This window comes from Natator depressus, chromosome 6 (genome assembly GCF_965152275.1).
Source record: "Natator depressus isolate rNatDep1 chromosome 6, rNatDep2.hap1, whole genome shotgun sequence".
In the NCBI taxonomy this organism is placed as follows: Eukaryota; Metazoa; Chordata; order Testudines; family Cheloniidae; genus Natator; species Natator depressus.
The window spans coordinates 34,421,274-34,438,707 of record NC_134239.1 but is presented as its reverse complement, the minus strand read 5'-3'; the positions used below and the strand labels follow the sequence as shown (position 1 = coordinate 34,438,707).

General features: G+C 40.4%; 1 protein-coding gene across 4 annotated transcripts in view; it reads left to right on the top strand.

Moving 5' to 3' along the window:
- Nucleotides 1–11,120: 11,120 nt before the first annotated feature.
- Nucleotides 11,121–17,434, top strand: part of DENND5A (DENN domain containing 5A) — a 110,726-nt gene continuing 104,412 nt past the window's right edge. For 3 of the 4 annotated variants that reach the window (XM_074955022.1, XM_074955024.1, XM_074955023.1), the window contains exon 1: nt 11,122–11,388. In XM_074955022.1, the coding sequence (XP_074811123.1) occupies nt 11,289–11,388 (100 nt within the window). In that variant the 5' untranslated portion in view covers nt 11,122–11,288. Of the gene's footprint in view, nt 11,389–17,434 lie in introns of all 4 variants that reach the window. The other variant, XM_074955021.1, reaches the window with a different exon arrangement.

Sequence of the window (17,434 nt, the reverse complement as noted above, 5' to 3'; positions counted from 1 at the left end):
TACTAAGCCAACTTCAATGCACTGGCTATTCTCCTTGCAGAATAGATTTAGTTTGTTTGTTTGTGGTGTCAGAGCAAATTAAGAAAACATGGCGTTTTGCCATGTCTGAGGATTTTAATATTTTGCACAAACAATCCTAATGACTAATTATGGAGTACTGTCATTGTGATGCTGCTCAGACTAAGACAATTGCCATATCTAGGGATTTAGGATGATACAAATCAGACACTGATGACCAGATGATGAGATCATCTGTGCTGATCACTTATTTTATATTTTCAATGGATTATTGATGAAAGACCCAGAAGTATTTTAAGTTTTGAAAGTTAAACATCACTCATAGTCTTCAAAGTTAATGATGGATCCATATGTCCAATCTACAGAATGCTGTCCTGTAGCAGTGGGATTGTTCTTACATATTAAAAGGACCTAATAGACTTTTTATCATAAAATTACAATAGAAAATAAGGAAAGTGTTTTTCCTTTAAAATACCACTGACTGGACTATCCTATTAAGCAGAGTAAAACACTTTTTTGATTTTTTTTTTTGAGCTTTTCAAACTCAGTTTGCAATCCTGTTTTGGTTGGTCTGTGCTGGTAAATGGTATATGAAATAGATGGATATTCACTATTGTAAGATAAACTAAATTCACCTTAGGACAATTTTGGAAATCCCTCATCCTATGGTTTGCAATGGCACCGATGTGTTCTCAGCCTGTCTGCCTTAATGATACTCAGCCTTTTACTAAGGGATAAGGCTGTATCAAGCTGGAAGGCCTACTGGCAGCTGGGGGTTATACCAACCCCATTCAGTGAATGGAAATACTGAACGAGAGGTTGTCTTGATGCACCTTGGAAAATTATTTTTTAACATTAGTAAATAGCTTTTAAACTATGTGGAATATTATGCATTTTGTAAATGGTGCTATGCAAGAGTTAGGTTCTATTTTTAATGTCTTTGCAGCACTGTGATTATGCTGTGGAAATACTAACAAGTACAATTCTAGCACAGCTTCATGAGGGGTGATATCTAAGATATATGGGTACAGTGAGGCTCACTAATATGGCCAAAAAACATTATGTACAGTTTACTATGATTTAAAAAGGAAGCAGCTGGATATTTCTAACTCTTCTGGATCCACCAAAACAGAATTGACCTGAAAAGTTGTAATCTGTAGGAGAAAGTTGTTCAGAGTTTGTCTAGTTTTTAAACTCCTCTATGTTGTAGCACCTATCTTCCCCCCCCCCCCCCAAAAAAAAAAATTCATTGCTATAATTTCTTAGCAGCTACCACCACTGTACTAACGTTAATGTGTTCCCTATGCAGGTTCTGGTATTGCTTTCTACATACACATTTTGTACTTTGGCAAAGTAGTGAAAGTCCACCTTTACCTTTTAGCGAAGTAGAATCTCCACTCTAGAAAGATCAAAATCAGAAAGATTTTCTTTTGAGCTGTATATATGCAAGATTAACCTGATTTCATTCCAACAGCTCTCAGGTGTAGTTGGGCCTCAGCACATGTGGCACTTCTGCAAGTGACAGAACGAGCTGAAGTTCACAACTATGGATATGCCTTTACTGCAGTCACCCCTGTCCCCCTCTTCTTCACATGTACATCAACCTCTCCGTAGTGCATAGAAACTTGAGGTATATTTACACTGCAAATTAAGGCAATTTGCAGTGCAGGTAGGCATACCTACAGTAGCTTTAATCTAGTGACCATGGCTAATAATAGCACTGAAGCCACATGACTCCTGATCATCAACCAGAGTATGTACCTGGAGGGCTAGTACAGGCCAGCTAGTCCTTGCTGCCATATCCTCACTATCACTTGCACCAGCTAGATGAAAGCTAATGTTGGTATGTCTATCAGTGCTGCAATTAAACAGTGTTTAGTATAGATGTGCCCTAGGGGTAGCTGGAGGTGTGGCTTAGAGCCTGGGCTCCACTTTCACTCAGACTCATAACTTACCCACTTTGCAGTGATGATGCAAGATAAATTGCATTATATTTCACCTATACCTCAGACACTCACCTGGAAGCCAGTTTTGCTGTGTATTGATCATAGAATCATAGGGTTAGAAGGGACTGTAAAGGTCATCTAGTCTAGCCCCATGCCAATATGCAGGATTTATTACAGCTAAACCATCCAAGACAGCTGGCTCTTCAGCCTCCTTTTGAAAACCTCCAGTGAAGTGGCTTCCACAACCTCCCTAGGCAGTCTGTTCCATTGTCCTACAGTTCTTACAGTTAGGAAGTTTTTCTTGAGATTCAACCTAAATCTGCTATGTTGTAGTTTGAACCCACTGCCTCTTGTCCTGCCCTCTGTGGCAAGAGAGCGCAACTTTTCTCCATCTTTTTTATGGCAGCCCTTCAAGTAATTGAAGACTGCTATCATGTCCCCCCTTATTCTCCTCCCTTACAAACTAAACGTACCCAGTTCCTTACTTCATGTTGTATTTCAAGATTTGTGGGAAGGTGTTATATGTGAAATTTCTTTATCTCCTTATATGTACTAGATTTCTGGTTTGTGGGTTTAGAATTTAGTATTTTTAGTATAATTAGAATTTAGTTACTAAATAGAGTTTCTTTAATATTGTTCATTACTTTCAATTCTCCGGTTAAACAATTGGAAAAAGAGAAAGGAGAAAACCTAAATTTCACCAAAATGTCCAGAGAGCCCTGTAGGGAAGAGTGCGCTCTGGATAGGAGTGAGGGAACAGTTTATTATTAGCTCAGACCAACAACTTCTTTACAGAGCTATCCAGTGTTCAGATGCTGGCAATTCTGAATGTACAAAGCCCAACATAAGCAGCTGGGTTCTGTTTCTGTTGGGGTATGTCTACACTGCAATATAACCCCAGAGCCTAAGCCCCCTTCCGTTTACACACAAACCATGCTAACCCAGGGTGTGGTCCCAGGATCTCATGGGGTGAAGGGCCTGAGTGAAACCAGGATACAGGGTACAAGTTCCATTGCTTTGCAGCATAGATGCAGTCACCCTGGATGTGTCCTCTGAGAGTTTGTCAAAAGTATCCCACAATCCCATGGGCTGACTTCCTTTATCCTCTGGACAGTCAAGTTTTCCCATTCTGCACCATGAACAAAGGGCTAGAGCAGCCACATTTTGGGGGCAGTGCTAGGAAGTCTGGGATATGGGTGGTTGGACATGGTTTTGGATAATGCAATGTAGATGCTGGAGCCTCAGGTTGAGACCCAGGGTTCAACAATTCCTAACCTAGGGTTACAAATGGGTTAACAAAATCAAAGCTTGCTAACTCCAGTTCTACTCACCCGGCAGACTCAGATTATTTCCAAGTACTTTTTTAGACACTCTAATAATTAGTCTACTATAGCCTTAATGTATGTAATAAGCCACTGCGCCCATCAGACATAAAGATCATTCACTGAGCCAAGATAAAGATTTATCAAAGACATTGTTCAGTCTTGAAAACCTTTTCTGGGAGCTTGGAGAGGAGGGGGGAATAAATTTTCTTCTGAGCTTGAATTATCAGACATTTTTGTTTCTCAAATCTTGATGACTGAATCCTTAGCACTTGTGTGTGTTTGATTAGTTTAAATTCTAAAATAATTGTCTTTACTATTTTGAGAAAAAATAAATTAGTTTAGCTAATAGTTGCAAGTATGTGGGATGTCTTGAATGCTGAACATTTCACAAACGTTTTGAGCCCATTAATGTGTTTCAGGTGTACAGTTTACAATAATTTTTAAAATAACCCTTCCAATTTTCCTTAACTCTCAATATGAATAAAAATGTTTTAATGGGAGGGAAAAATAAGGGGAAATGGATAGTTCCTGGGATATAAATACTTCCCTGCAGGGCTGAAAACCCAAAAGAGTTGTGGTAGAGTATGAGCTATTAAATGGAACTGACTTTAACTTTTTCACACTGAGTGAAGTATAAAACAGACAGCCTAAATGGTGAAATTAATAAAGCAGATAGATTATTAAAACTGAGTTTTAAAACTAAGGTATAAATAGAATTAAAATATTTTTGAATTACTTATCTGAATAACATCTCTTAAACCAGGGAACCTAAAATCTAATGCAAATATAATACTCTTATCTGCATCCTTGATGATGTGTACCAGATTTGTGTTGAGCTATGGTGAATAACTCTAACATTTTAGGTTTTTCTTTTTAAACAGAGCCTCCCCCACAAAAAAGAAATCACGTTTTTAAAACCACATTGAAAGTGCTGACATGGCATCCTTGACCCAGAACATTGCACCTCTTTTAAATCTCCTGCCTTCACTTATAATATTTGTGGTCCTATACGGTGGTAAACTAATGTATACTATTTAGCTGTACAGGAAGTTTTTCTTTCCTTCTTTTGTCTTAGTACTTACTTCATTCTAATGTATGGTAACAATTTATATAAAATAAAAATAACTATTTTAATAAGGATTGTGAGGGAACTCTGGTGTGGAAGGTGGCTACAGCAGTATTTTTAATTGGGAGCATGTAATTACCATGCTCCCTCTCCCCACAAAACCCCTCCACAACTATTTGTAAATAGGGCAAGCCAAAAAGAATGATTTTACTTAGTTGTATTTTTAATAGGCTGCACACCAGAAATAATAATAGGCCTAATCCTGCAGTTCATTGCACACACCAAATTCCAGTTGACCACAGTGGGAGTTATGTATACAAAAGGGCTATGGTATCTGGGTGTACACAAGAGCAGCATCAATAAACTAGTGAGTTTATGGAGGGGAGGGGAATCAGTCAGGGATCAGATTTACATTTCAAGCTTCAAAGGGGATAGTATGCTGCAGATAAGTTAAAAAGTGGGGTAATACCTAGGGCAGTGCTAATGTTTTAATGTACATTTTTGCATGATATTTTATTTTCATGATAGCATTTAAAGAAAATATAAAACCAGTGAATCCACTTTGCTTCATGGCACCTGCATATAAAAGGTGGCTTGGATGATGCATTGATATGCCACCCTGGTGCACTTCAGGAAGTACTCAAGCCATTCTGGTGAAATGGAGATGCCTGTAAACATGGAATACTAGACACTGTAGTACTGATGTCATGAAACATCATAATGATTCATTTGGAGACATTAACGTGCATGTTTCAATGCTGTTACTGCCCATTGACAACTTGAGACTGGTTTTGCGTATTATGCTTAACATGCATTGACAGCCTATGCTGAAGCAGCGCTGGAGCGGAGTAATGTGAATACTTCACTATACAAAGAGTCATTCAAGGGATAATATAGTCTGATGAAATCAGTGGACTGTTATCATTAGAACCTGACCTAAAGAAGCTTGTCTCTCTCACCAACAGAAGTTGGTCCAATAAAAGATATTACGTCACCCATCTTGTCTCCAACATGGTTAAAATAACACTGCAAACATCAATAGAACTGGAAGAATAACTAGCAAAGATTATACACCAATATTTTTAATTTCATTAAGTTTACAGATGTTCAATTTCTCTTCCATATCCCTAACCAAAGTAAACATGAAAAAAAATTTGAAAAGCTGTCTTAAAAATGCAAAAAAAATCAAACCTGACTATTTGAATGGTTGTAATCAAAAAGGCTCCATGAAATGCAATAGGTAATAGAAAGGTATACAATATGAATAGCTGTTTTTCTAACGTTAACTTGGCTGTTTGAAAATTACACCATATAAAAAACCTGTTCTCCATGTTGTGAACTGATGATTGTCAAAATTTTATTTCAACAAACAACACTTTATAGAGTTCAAGACAATGACCTTTATGCGACAACTGCTCCTACTCTGGGATGCATGTGGTGAGGGATTGGTGTAATGTATCATTTTCCAGTTCGAGCCACCAGACATGCTGCAAAGGTATAAATCCTAGGCTCTTGACGTGACAATTTTTACTGAGTCCGTACTCAGGAAACACTCCCAGTGATTCAATGCGAGTTTTTGCCTGAGTAAGGCCTTTATGATCTGGCTTTAAGTGTTTAGTTATTCTGTCAATAATGAGTGAAGTCTTTTCTGTTCTTGCTGGTGCCTCAGTTCTTTGAAAAAACCAGCACAAAGAGTGAGTGATTCCAGCAGACACTTTAGGAGTGAAGGAGAGCAGCTTTCAGGTATTGCTTCCCAGTAATCCCACACAAAGAGTGGGGCATGATTTGAAAATGTTTTGTTTGAAGATGCATTCTGAGGTGGTGACCTAAAAGAATGAATTGAAACCAAAAAACCCAAATGACTTTCTAAACTAAAGGACCAAGAAAGTGAAAGATGATTTGGTTTTCCTGATAACCAGCAAAGGGGAAGAACAGTGAACCCATAAAAAAGATGCCAAAGGACGTTAGGGCCAATGTCCATGCCAGTTCCATTATTTAATAACAGAAATGCAGCATCACTTGTTGAAGCAGAGATCTGTTATGAACTGTGCTATGGATGGGTAATTATTTATGTTGGATTGCTATGGTATTTCTTGGCATAACCAAAAACCTGTACCTTCCTGAAATGGAAGCTGTTAAGGTGAACTGGGAAGGGCTAGGACAGAAACATTTATAACATTGAAAAAGTTACTTGTATGCAAAATTTCAAGATTTCACAGCGTCCCTCGCCCTTCCCATCAGCTCACAAAGTGCAGGCTAAGAAATTGGATGAGTGTCACAGTGTGTCCAAGTAGCTTTACAGCACTAGAAATGGGAAAAGACTTTGAAAGATGCCTGACCGCACAAGAAAAATGCTTAGAAATTCTCCTAAGACCAGGAAAATGCTGCTACAGCCTCCCTCTGCTACACTAATCTTTGCATTAGTGCAGAAGCCTATCTAGCTTTTTATACAAGTTTCTACCATGCAGTGCCATAACATGGATGGCATAATGGAAGTCAATGTGAATTTCTACACTGATTTCAAGGACAGCAGGATCAGAGCCAAAATGGACTGTCATATCCAGCACTTTGAATATTCATCTAACTCTTCTATAGTTATGGAATGCTGTGGATGTGCTGTGTGCTATTTTAAACATCCCTACTAATCCCTTTTATCCCTGTTATTCATAACCACACTTGTTCTTACATGGCAAAAGGCACCATGCCTCATTCTGAAGGCATGGCAAGTCTTAAGTCTTTTTGTTTTAAAACCTGAAAATGACTTTTTAAACTTTGTACAATGCAATTTAACTTATTGAATCAGAATTCAGGATCTGAGTAAAATTTCCTTTGATCTGAAAACTTTCTTAATAGGCAAGAAGCCTTTTTTTGTTCCTGTCTAGATAACTCCAAAATTGCTGAACTAATTTTTAAGAAACTCCATTAACCCCCTTTTACCTTAAAAAAACACAGAACAAAATACTGCTGGGCAGTAATCATGAGAAATTTTGGACCAAAATCTGCAACCTAGGAGTTTTATGAATGACTGAGAATAGCGATTTAAAAAGGAAGTATCATACCAATTTGAATTTGCATATAGAACATCACAACTGATGATTATATATGTACATTATGGTTGAAAAAAATTGTCTCTGTGCAGGGGGCCAGCACAAAGGCCAATGCATTTAAGTCCTAGGTGAGCCCAAAAACAGCCTAAATGGAACTTGAATGATGCATAGGCCATTGTGCTGGCCCTCTGCACAAGGGTGAAATTCATCTTATCTCATACATCTCACTGGTATATACCATTGCAACAGAAATGTTTATATATTTAAATTTAATAAACAATATATATATATTTCCATTTGCTTAAAAAGTTAGTTTTTTCTTTTCTCTTTTTTCCCCATGATTAATTACAATGTGTTAGCTTTGGGTTTGGGAAAGATACAGTACTGTACCGCATACGTTTCTCTACTCAAAATGAGGTTAGACATATCCAACAAATCCTGTGATTGATGTGCCTGACCATTACTTAATACTCCATCATAGTGGCAGATTGCTGAAGTTGAAGTAGAACTGTACCGTAAATGTATAATGACTTACTTTTCATAATGTGGAGCAGGCGCCTCTTTTGCAAGACCAGAAAATGCTTTGATTTCTATTTGCAGGCAGAAGAAAGAGCACTTGTTGAATTACAGATAATTGCTCCTTCTATCAAAGAAACGTTGTAAGGTTTGTGAACCATGTGCTCTAATGGAATGGTGTAAGGAGAAAAAAAGAAGCAGTTTTTATATGTGAGTGCAGCTCTGGGTGAGCTTTTTCATCTGTACTTAAAGAGAAATCAGTGTGCTGTGATTATTACTATGATCAAGATATGTGTCTTCTAATATCAACATTTCCCCCTCTAATTCTCAGCTGATGGGGATTGAACTAACCGTGTCCAGGGTTATAGTGGAAGAGGGTAATGGCCTGCATGGTAGGGGTAATTAATGTATAAGCATCCTGGGGTGAAACTCTCAATAGAAATTGTTGAAGATACTGTACAGTAGCCATGCTCAGAGAGTTCTTAAGCAGCGCTGTGTGGGTTATAGCTAAGCTTGGAAGGATTAGATTGTTCTTGATAAATGTTGGTAAGTGGCAATTTTACCATACACACACAAACCAAAGAAATATTTTCATCAATAATAACTGAAATTTACAGATAGGCAAAGTAAGAAAAATGCTATTTGAAAATTTATCAGTGTTTGAATTAAGGATATTAATTTTGACATGCGATTTTCACAATTTGCATTTTATTTATTATAAAGCTTTAACTTTTTGAATCTCAATGTCTACTGTAATTAAATAATTATTGTCTAACCCCCACCCCCATAATTTCCTGCAACTGTGAAAATGTAGAGTTGTATGACACCTTAAGGAAAAACAGAAATGCAAGATAGCTGCTTCTGTGGATGGGACAGAAATTCTTTTCTGAGACTTCTGCAAGAGGGTGATGCTATGTGTTGTTTATTTCCACCCCCTTTGAGGAAACAAGAATTGTGTACATTTGGTAAATAAACAAATTGCCCTGCATCACTGATTTCTGTTCCAAACAGGAAACTGACCTGAATTCTTCTACCACTCAGCAAAGCCACAACACTACATTATATCTGAGACACAGATGTGGTGTCAAATTTACACTGCTGCTACCCATGTGTACCTGTCCAATGAAGAAACAGGACTTCAGTTTCTGAAGGTGTTTGTTAATTTGGTATTTTTCATGAACACAAGACTCAGACACAAACAAAACTAAAAATTATTAGTAAAGTTATAATTAACTTAGAATTGTGAAAAGTAAAGGATGTGTCTAATAAAGCACTAGTCAAAGCCATGTGTGAATATCATACAAACTAACCCCTCATCTATTACAGAGATGTCAGTAGTGACTCCATAGGTAAGGTTACAATGAGATTTGCACTTAAGCAGGGCTAAAATCCCTCTTTCACACTTTAATGATTGAAAGTCTCCAAATTTGGCACAATAACTCTCTAGAGCAGTGGTTCCCAAACTTGTTCCGCTGCTTGTGCAGGGAAAGACCGTGGCGGGCTGGGCCGGTTTGTTTACCTACTGCGTCCGCAGGTTTGGCCGACTGTGGCTCCCAGTGGCCACGGTTTGCTGTTCCAGGCCAAGGGGAGCTGCTGGAAGCGGCGGCCAGTATGCCAGCCCTGAGCCTCTCCCACACCCAAACCCCTCATCCCCATCCCAGAGCCTGTACCCCCAGCCCAGAGCCCTGACCCCCTCCTGCACCTCAACCACCCGCCCCAGCCCAGAGCCCCCTCCACACCCTGAACCCCTCATTCCTGGCTCCACCCCACAGCCCTCACCTCTGCACCCTAAACCTCTGCCCCAGCCCTGAGCCCCCCCCCCCACCCCAAACCGCTCATCCCCAGCTCTGTTGCGTTGCGGGCATCAACCATTTTATTCAACTGCGTCTCCAGAAAAAGAGTTTGAAAACCACAGTTCTAGATAATACTTAGCCCTGCCATGAGATCAGGGCACTAGGTTAAATGACCTCTCGAGGTCCCTTCCAGTCTTATGATTATTTCCATTTTAAGGATGGGGAAGTGAGGCACAAAGAGACTAGATGACTTACCCAAGGTTATACAAAAAGTCTGCAGCAGAAAAGTGAATTGAACCCGAGTCCCAGGCTTGTACTGTCATGAAAGAACCATAGGTGCCTTGTCTCCGCTAGGCTTTTACAACGGGATAGTTAACATGCGTTAGTTACAGCACTGTAAAAAACCACTTTTTTTTGGTAGAGAAATAGCTCTTAGACTAGAGTCTCTGTGAGGAAGGATATTTTTTTACAGCCAGGGAGCTAGTATAGGTCAACACTATACCACTGTCTGTGATTGACCTTGCCTAGTCTACCTCACGAGAAAATTTAGGAAAATTTTACGGGTTTGAAGGGCAGAGAAAGGGGTATAATGAGGGGTTTGAAGGAGAGTCTCATTAAACTTGGAAGGTGTGTGGGGAGCAGCAGGAGGGTCTAGAGGTGACCTGATGAAATTAATAAGCAGCAGGTTTAAAACAAACAAGAGGAAATACTTCATACTATGCACAGTCCACCTGTGGAACTCATTGCCAGGGGATGTTGTGAAGGCCAACAAATATAACTGGGCTCAAAAAAAGAACTAGGCAAGTTCCTAGCGGATCGGTCCAGCAGTGGCTAATAGCCAGGATGGGCAGGGATGCAACCTCATGCTCCCAGCATCCTTTAATCCTTTAACCTCCGACTACTGGAGGCTGGGACTTGAGGACCAGGGATGGCTGAGTGAACAGCAGGGGTTGCCAAGCGCCCAGGATTGCCCGGGAGTCTCCAGGACCGAAAGACTGCCGTGTGATGAAATCTCCAGGAATAGTCCAATCAAAATTGGCAACCCGAGTAACAGCCCTGTTCGTTCCCGCGGAAGCACCGGGCAGCGGCCACTGTGGGCAGACCGGACACCGGGCTGGACAGGCCGCTGGCCCGAGCCAGCACCGCCGGGCTCCTGGGGGAACAGGGGTCCAGGGGCAGAGGGAGCTAAGCCCCGTGCACCGGGCTGGGGGCGGGAAGGACGAGCCGTTGGGCGGGAAAGGAAAGCGCGAGAGGATGGCGCGTGAGACAACAAGGGCGGGGAGATGCCGTGAGACCTGCGCCCCCTCCCCCGCCCAGAGCCGGCCCGCCTCCGACAGGCAGCAACATCACGTCATCCCATCCGCTCAGAGCGCACGCGCAGCATTGCGGTTTCTCTCTTCCCCCACCCCCTCAGGAACAGCTGGGGGCCGTACCCACAATGCCGTGCGGCGCTGCCCGCTCCGCTCCGTCATGGAGGCAGCGGCCGCCGCCGCCGCAGCTGGAACAGCTGGAGCAGCCCCGGCGATGGCCGCTTCCCCCCGGGCGCGCTGAGCCCCCCGCACCCCTCGGGCTCCAGCATGAGCGGAGGCGGCTCCTCGGCACCCGGCCGCTTCGCCGACTACTTCGTGATCTGCGGGCTGGACACCGAGACCGGGCTGGAGCCGGACGAGCTCTCGGGTGAGGGGCGCCGGGGGAGGTGCCTTTGTCCCCAGCGGCGCGCAGCCCCTGCGGGAGGGGGTGGCTCGCAGTCGGCCCCGTTCCCCCGGGAGAGGCGCTTCGCCGCGGGGTTGCTTGCCGTGGTGGTGGAGGGGGTTGCGGGCATTTGCGGTTGCCCTGGAGGATGCCCGGCTCCCGGTGGGGATGAAGCGCGGGGCCGGGGTGCGCTGCGATCCGCTCCCGCGGCTTGCTTCGTGCACACGCTGGATCGGGGGCATAGGGCGTCAATAAAAGGTCCCTGGAAGCTGCTTTGTTGTGGCAGCAACAGGGCGCCCTGGCACTGTAAGACCCCGAGTTGCGGCTGCTGGTCCTAGTAGGGGCCGCTGGGGGGGCTGAAATGCTCTGTCGCTTTGCCCTGGTGTAGGACGGAGGGTGGAGGAGGGTGCTGGCGGCAGCTCTGAACAGCTGGAGGGGGAGGGCCGCACAGAAACGCCTATCGTGGCCCTTCTCCGGATTAACGGCCTTCTGGCCGCGCTCATGCTTGGGGAGGTGTGTTTTATTTCAGGCGATGTAAGCAGTTTAGAAACAATCTCTAAAAAGAGCTGGGCAGCGTAGGGGTATCTTTCCAAGAAGAAACAACAAATAAAGCCAGGAGGAGCTTTTAAACCTAACGGAAATGTTACAAGTATTAGTTATCATAACTAGGGTGCTGGTGAGTGTAGGAGTGCAGTAATTAGGCATGTTGGGATGGTACAATATGTCCCAAACACATTCATAATGGTCAGTATCTTACATCTTAAGGTCACTGTACATAGGAGATCACTCTTCTGGTTTGAGGCCAGGGAATTAACAGGTTCAGTTAGGCATTGAAAATATTCTAGATTAAGTACATCACTTTTAAAATTCTTCGGTACATGGCTACACTTTTTTGGAGCTTTTTATCTGTGCTTAAAACAAGGTTAATGCCCTTTTTAAAAGTAGGGTGTGTATACTTACATGTGTGGTGGTGTTATATCTCTACTGCGGCTGCTTCTGTCAATTGATGTGAGATTCCTGGAGGCTCTTAAAATAATGTTTTAAAATAAATTATTAAAATTATGTTTAGAGTTAAAAAAATCATATGCTGCCTTTTTAGAGAGAGATTAAATTATATTCTGCATGTTTGTATTATCTTGAGTTACAACAAAAGTTAAGAACAATAAAAATGTTAAGAGAACAGTTTTGTTATTTCTAAGATATTAGTTTATTTCCTTTAACTGGATTCAATAGTGTGTCTTAGAAGCTGTGTCATTCTTATCTGACACATGCATTTTTTTTGGCTTCTGGTTAGGAGGTGTGTCTTACAATATCATTACAATCCTCCTATGCTTATATTAAGTTTACAGGGCCAGATTCTGATATGTTTTTCTCTGGTTTAGTAGCACCTTGCTTCACAAGTACTTCCATTGACTTCAGTTGGACTATTCATGGAGTAAGACCCTTTTCCGTCCAAACACTGTATCAGAATCTGGCATAACATCACTGAAGTCAGTGGAGTTATTCTGTGTATACACTAGTGTAGCTGAGCTCAGAATCTGGCCCACAATTTGCATTTTCTTGCTTCCTTAAATGTGTTTCATAATGTGCGGTGGGTGTTACTGTCTTAGTAATATTGACTGGAAATTCTTGACTTTTTTTTTATGTTCACTGTAGAGTGAAACTTGTATAGAGGAGTACTCATTCTATTGACTAAATTTACATCATTTTGGCTATGACTGAAACTTTTTCATATTAATCACTTAGGGCCAGATTTTTTCACCCTTACTCATGCAGAGTAACAACTTACTGTATCATGAGTCCTTTTTCAATTTCAACAGGAATGACTGTAAAGTACAACATCAGTCTGAATGAGTGAGTAAGGATGGCACAATCTGGTACTTTAAAGTACATTATAAAATTTAGTTTTAAGAATATGAATAGTTAAATGTATTTGGGGTAAAAAGTTTGCTGCTTTAATAAAAGCTAGGAGTGAACAAGACTTGTATGCTGAAAATAGTGGATTCTTCCTGGTGTTATTTTTGTCACTCCTATTATTTTTTGCCTTGTCCTGAATTCCACAAATTGCTGCACAATAGTTCTTCCCTCTGTTGCATGTGAATAGCTCCTCCTCCCATAATAAATGTTACTTTGAGAAACTATCTAATATTTAGGAAACTGAAAGATTGTTCTATGATATTACCTTAATTTTATGTCTGAATTTGAAATAATAAAGACGGGAGTATGCTGTTTTGTACGTCCTTTTCTTGCTAAAGGAAATTTGTGGAAATATAGATTCCGATCCTCCAGACTGTTCCGTGTGGGTGCCAGGTCTGCCTGCGTATAGTAACTTGCAGAATTGGGATCATATTTTGCTAGTGTGATATGCACTCTGCTTAAAGAGATTCTGTATTCCTTGAGGGGGAAAAAAAATGAGGATTTTGGAGCAAAGTGAAACAATTGAGAGGAGAAAACATTTGATATAACTTCACTGAATATAAATTTAACTGGAGTTTCAGTACAGTTGGATGAGTTTAGTGTAAGAAACTAGTATTAGTTATGCATGATAATGTGTTGGCAGATGTTGCTTTTTAAGTCTTAAGCAGACTCTCTGAACAAACTAAGCTAAGATCCTGATCCAAAGCCCATTGAAGTAAATGGAAATGGCTCTTAAATGTTTTTTGCTTCCTGGAAGATTCATTTATTTGAGTGAAAGGAGCATTGTGTAGCTTTTCCTCTTCCTTCTGTATTTAAAAAATCCATTCTGTATTCTTGAACTGTTGAAGCAATTTGCTTAATAAATGGCCATTGTTGGAACTGAGGCATTGGCACTACAGTTGCTGTGTGCGGTGGAGGGGGAAGCAGGATTCTTAAAATAAAGCAAAGCTTAACACAAACGATCCCTTGATTGGAGCACACTGAGATTCTCTTCAGGGCTTTTCTGCATCAGGTCTGCCTTGAGCAAAGCCCCCAAATGATGTCATAGTAACTTTAAACTTGCTTCAGGAAATTGACAATGGCTGCCAGAACCCCTAGGGATGCTGTAAGCATATTTTGTTGTAGCCAAGCTAATGAAATCTTATACTTCAGGTGTTTTACAATAATATTGATCATATAGCATTTTGTTAGAGTTTTGTAAATAAACTATAAACTCACAAACAGTTTGATTTTCTTTCTGATTATTTTTGCTTAAAAGGTGGCTTCTGTTTCCACTTTCCTCTATCTACATAAAAAGTTTACTAAATGTCATAACATTTTACAAAACTTCATGATTGGCATTTACGCTCAGAGTGGTTTAAGGATAATATATTCTCTACCTCCAAGTTACTTTTTTTGATCCAGGAATTTATACAACATGGTTATTTGGACTTCAGTGAAGTAATGAAAACTGTTCTTACTGGATGTCTTGGTGACAAGCAGCTAGAAAGTTTTTACTTGCTAGTAGTTGATCGAGTCATACTGTCATATCTTAAAAACTCTCCCTGGGGTGGTTGGAGTGGGGGACAAGTGAGGGAGTGAGATGTGTTTCCATGGGTTCTGTAGAACCCCCAGAAGACTGTGGTAGAATTTTTGTAGTTTAGTAAGTCTGTATTACAAACATTTTTACTTAATAGATGAAATAATGAAGTGCATCTATTACTAAGGGCTAGTTTCCACTGGCAGTGCTTTTACGTTGCTTGTGAAGGCGCCTCCACGAGGGGTGTGGCTCCCAGCACTGGTGCACTATCTACACTGGCGCTTTACAGCGCTGAAACTTGCTGCGCTCAGGGGTGTGTTTTTTCACATCCCTGAGCGAGAAAGTTGCAGCGCTGTAACGTGCCAATGTAGACAAGCCCTAAGACAAATCTATATTTATAGTGTAACTTACTGTTGCAGCAGTATGGATAGGATTTCTGAATTTGGGTCTCATGTCTGCATCTTGTAAATGTAATGAGAAGTGTGTAGTGCCTCTTATTTTTCAATCAGAGCTATAAATGGGTTTTTCAAAAATAGTCTGAAAACTGGGGCAAAAAACAAACTAGTTTCATCATAAAATTATTAAATTTGTGGCAATAGTGTATTTTATATTCTTTTACACTAAAGACGTGTATTTTTGTTCTAATTCTTAACTCAGTTTTATTAACAAAATCCTCTGGACAGCATTTGTTTACTATATAGTTAAAAACAAAGAATGAATCAGTTTATTGTGTTGCTTAGGTGCAAGATGAGTTGGGGAAATAAGAAACTCACCACTATATAATGTGACATTGCGGTTTCACAAATCTGATCGTCAGTTTATAATCCAATATAGTCTTACAGAATTTGAGTGTACTTGGAAATAACTTCCATCTCATAATGACAAATAGGGAATGAATGTTTTTCCAAAATTACAGTGTACAATGGAGAAATGCTTAATGGAATGCAAATGTCTAAAATTAACTTGTGCTGTGAAGTAAAGATCCTGATGATTTTACAATAAACCAATAAAAAACAATAGTTGCTCTTTACTATGGTTTGGTTAAACATTTAACTGATGGCATATCTTAGGGATTGATCATGATAGTATTTAAATATTGCTCTGACCACATCACCTTCCTCTTTTAATCTTCACCTGGGCTCCCCATTTTCCACTGTGTCAAATTCAAGCTTCTTGTCCTCACCTTCAATGACTTTTAGCAACTCTGCCCCTCTCTACTTTATTTCCCCTTGTGTTATAGGATCTGATCTGCAAATCACTGAAGTCGATGGAAAGACTCCCACTGACTCTGGATGAAGGTCCATATTGTGTTATCCCTTTGCTCTGTCAAACAAGCCAGGCTTGAATGCTCGCTGTCAGCTTTCTCTGTTAACACCTCTGTACTTTCTTCCATGTTGCCATGTTATATGTCGAACACCATCCCTGAATGGATGTGTAAGACCTCCTTCCAGATCCTCCTCAAGACCCACTTCTGCTTTGACCCCTGCAAGAAATCATCTAAGGATGGCTAGGTTTTGCAGCAGTCGGGGATAGCTGACTGTTGATTTTGGTTTAGGAAAAAACAACCTCAACTTTCAGATGTATTGGAACCATCAAGTTGAGCAATAAATAACCTATGTAGTTTGACCTTATTTTTGTTACTCTTTTCTTCTCCCTTCTCCACACTTTTTTGTATCTTGTTTGTAATTGGAGTGTAATTTGTGTAGGACAAGGACTGTGCCCACTCAGGTGTTCATACAACACCTAGCACAATGAGGCCTTGATACTGATTAGGGCTCCTGGGCCCTTACCATACATAATAAATGCTTTTATAGTATTGATGCATGAAATCAGAAAGGAAAATAACTAGAATTGGAACAAGTGAAATGACTTACAAATTATGCAAGCTCAATTGCTGTCCTCCCCTGTGTGACACTGTATGTGTTAGCAAGGTAATGGGAAAATAGTAGTCTAAATTAATCCTAATAAAACTCCATTGACTTCAGTGGAGCTACACCTAAATGAGTTTGGCCTACTGTTTCTAGAACCAGAAGTGTTTCTCTTGAGCAATAATGTAGCAATATTGTTTCCCCTCTGTCTTTACATTTGGAGGCTCTATTCCTGGCTCCTTCAGTCTTCCAATACACCTGTATATTTTTTTGTTTCTTAGCATTAAGTTTAGAATAGAAGATGATCTTCACATAGTCCCTGGTTTTAGGGTTTTTTCCCCACACAGAACTTCCCTTTTCCATTTAAGAGGTTTTTAAGTATTATTCAGATAAACTGAAGTACTTGAAGGACTTGTCAGATAAGTCAGGTGATAAATTGCTCATTGTATTAGAGCATCAGAAATATAATTTTCCTTCTTTTTGGTGGCTAATAGAATAATACTGTTGCCAGCAATTGTTTGAATGATGTTGGGCATGACTTTTACACACTAGGAAACTGTTGTAGCTTTTATCTTATTAAAAGGGTATGAGTAAGGTATTTTTTTCTTTATAATTCTTTAACTAGAAAGTTTGAGGAGGAAAACATTGTAATGCTTAACTTTGATTAATGCTTTCCCTCTTAACTACTGATATTTTCCTTTTTGTTTTGTATTTTCTTCCTCTGTGG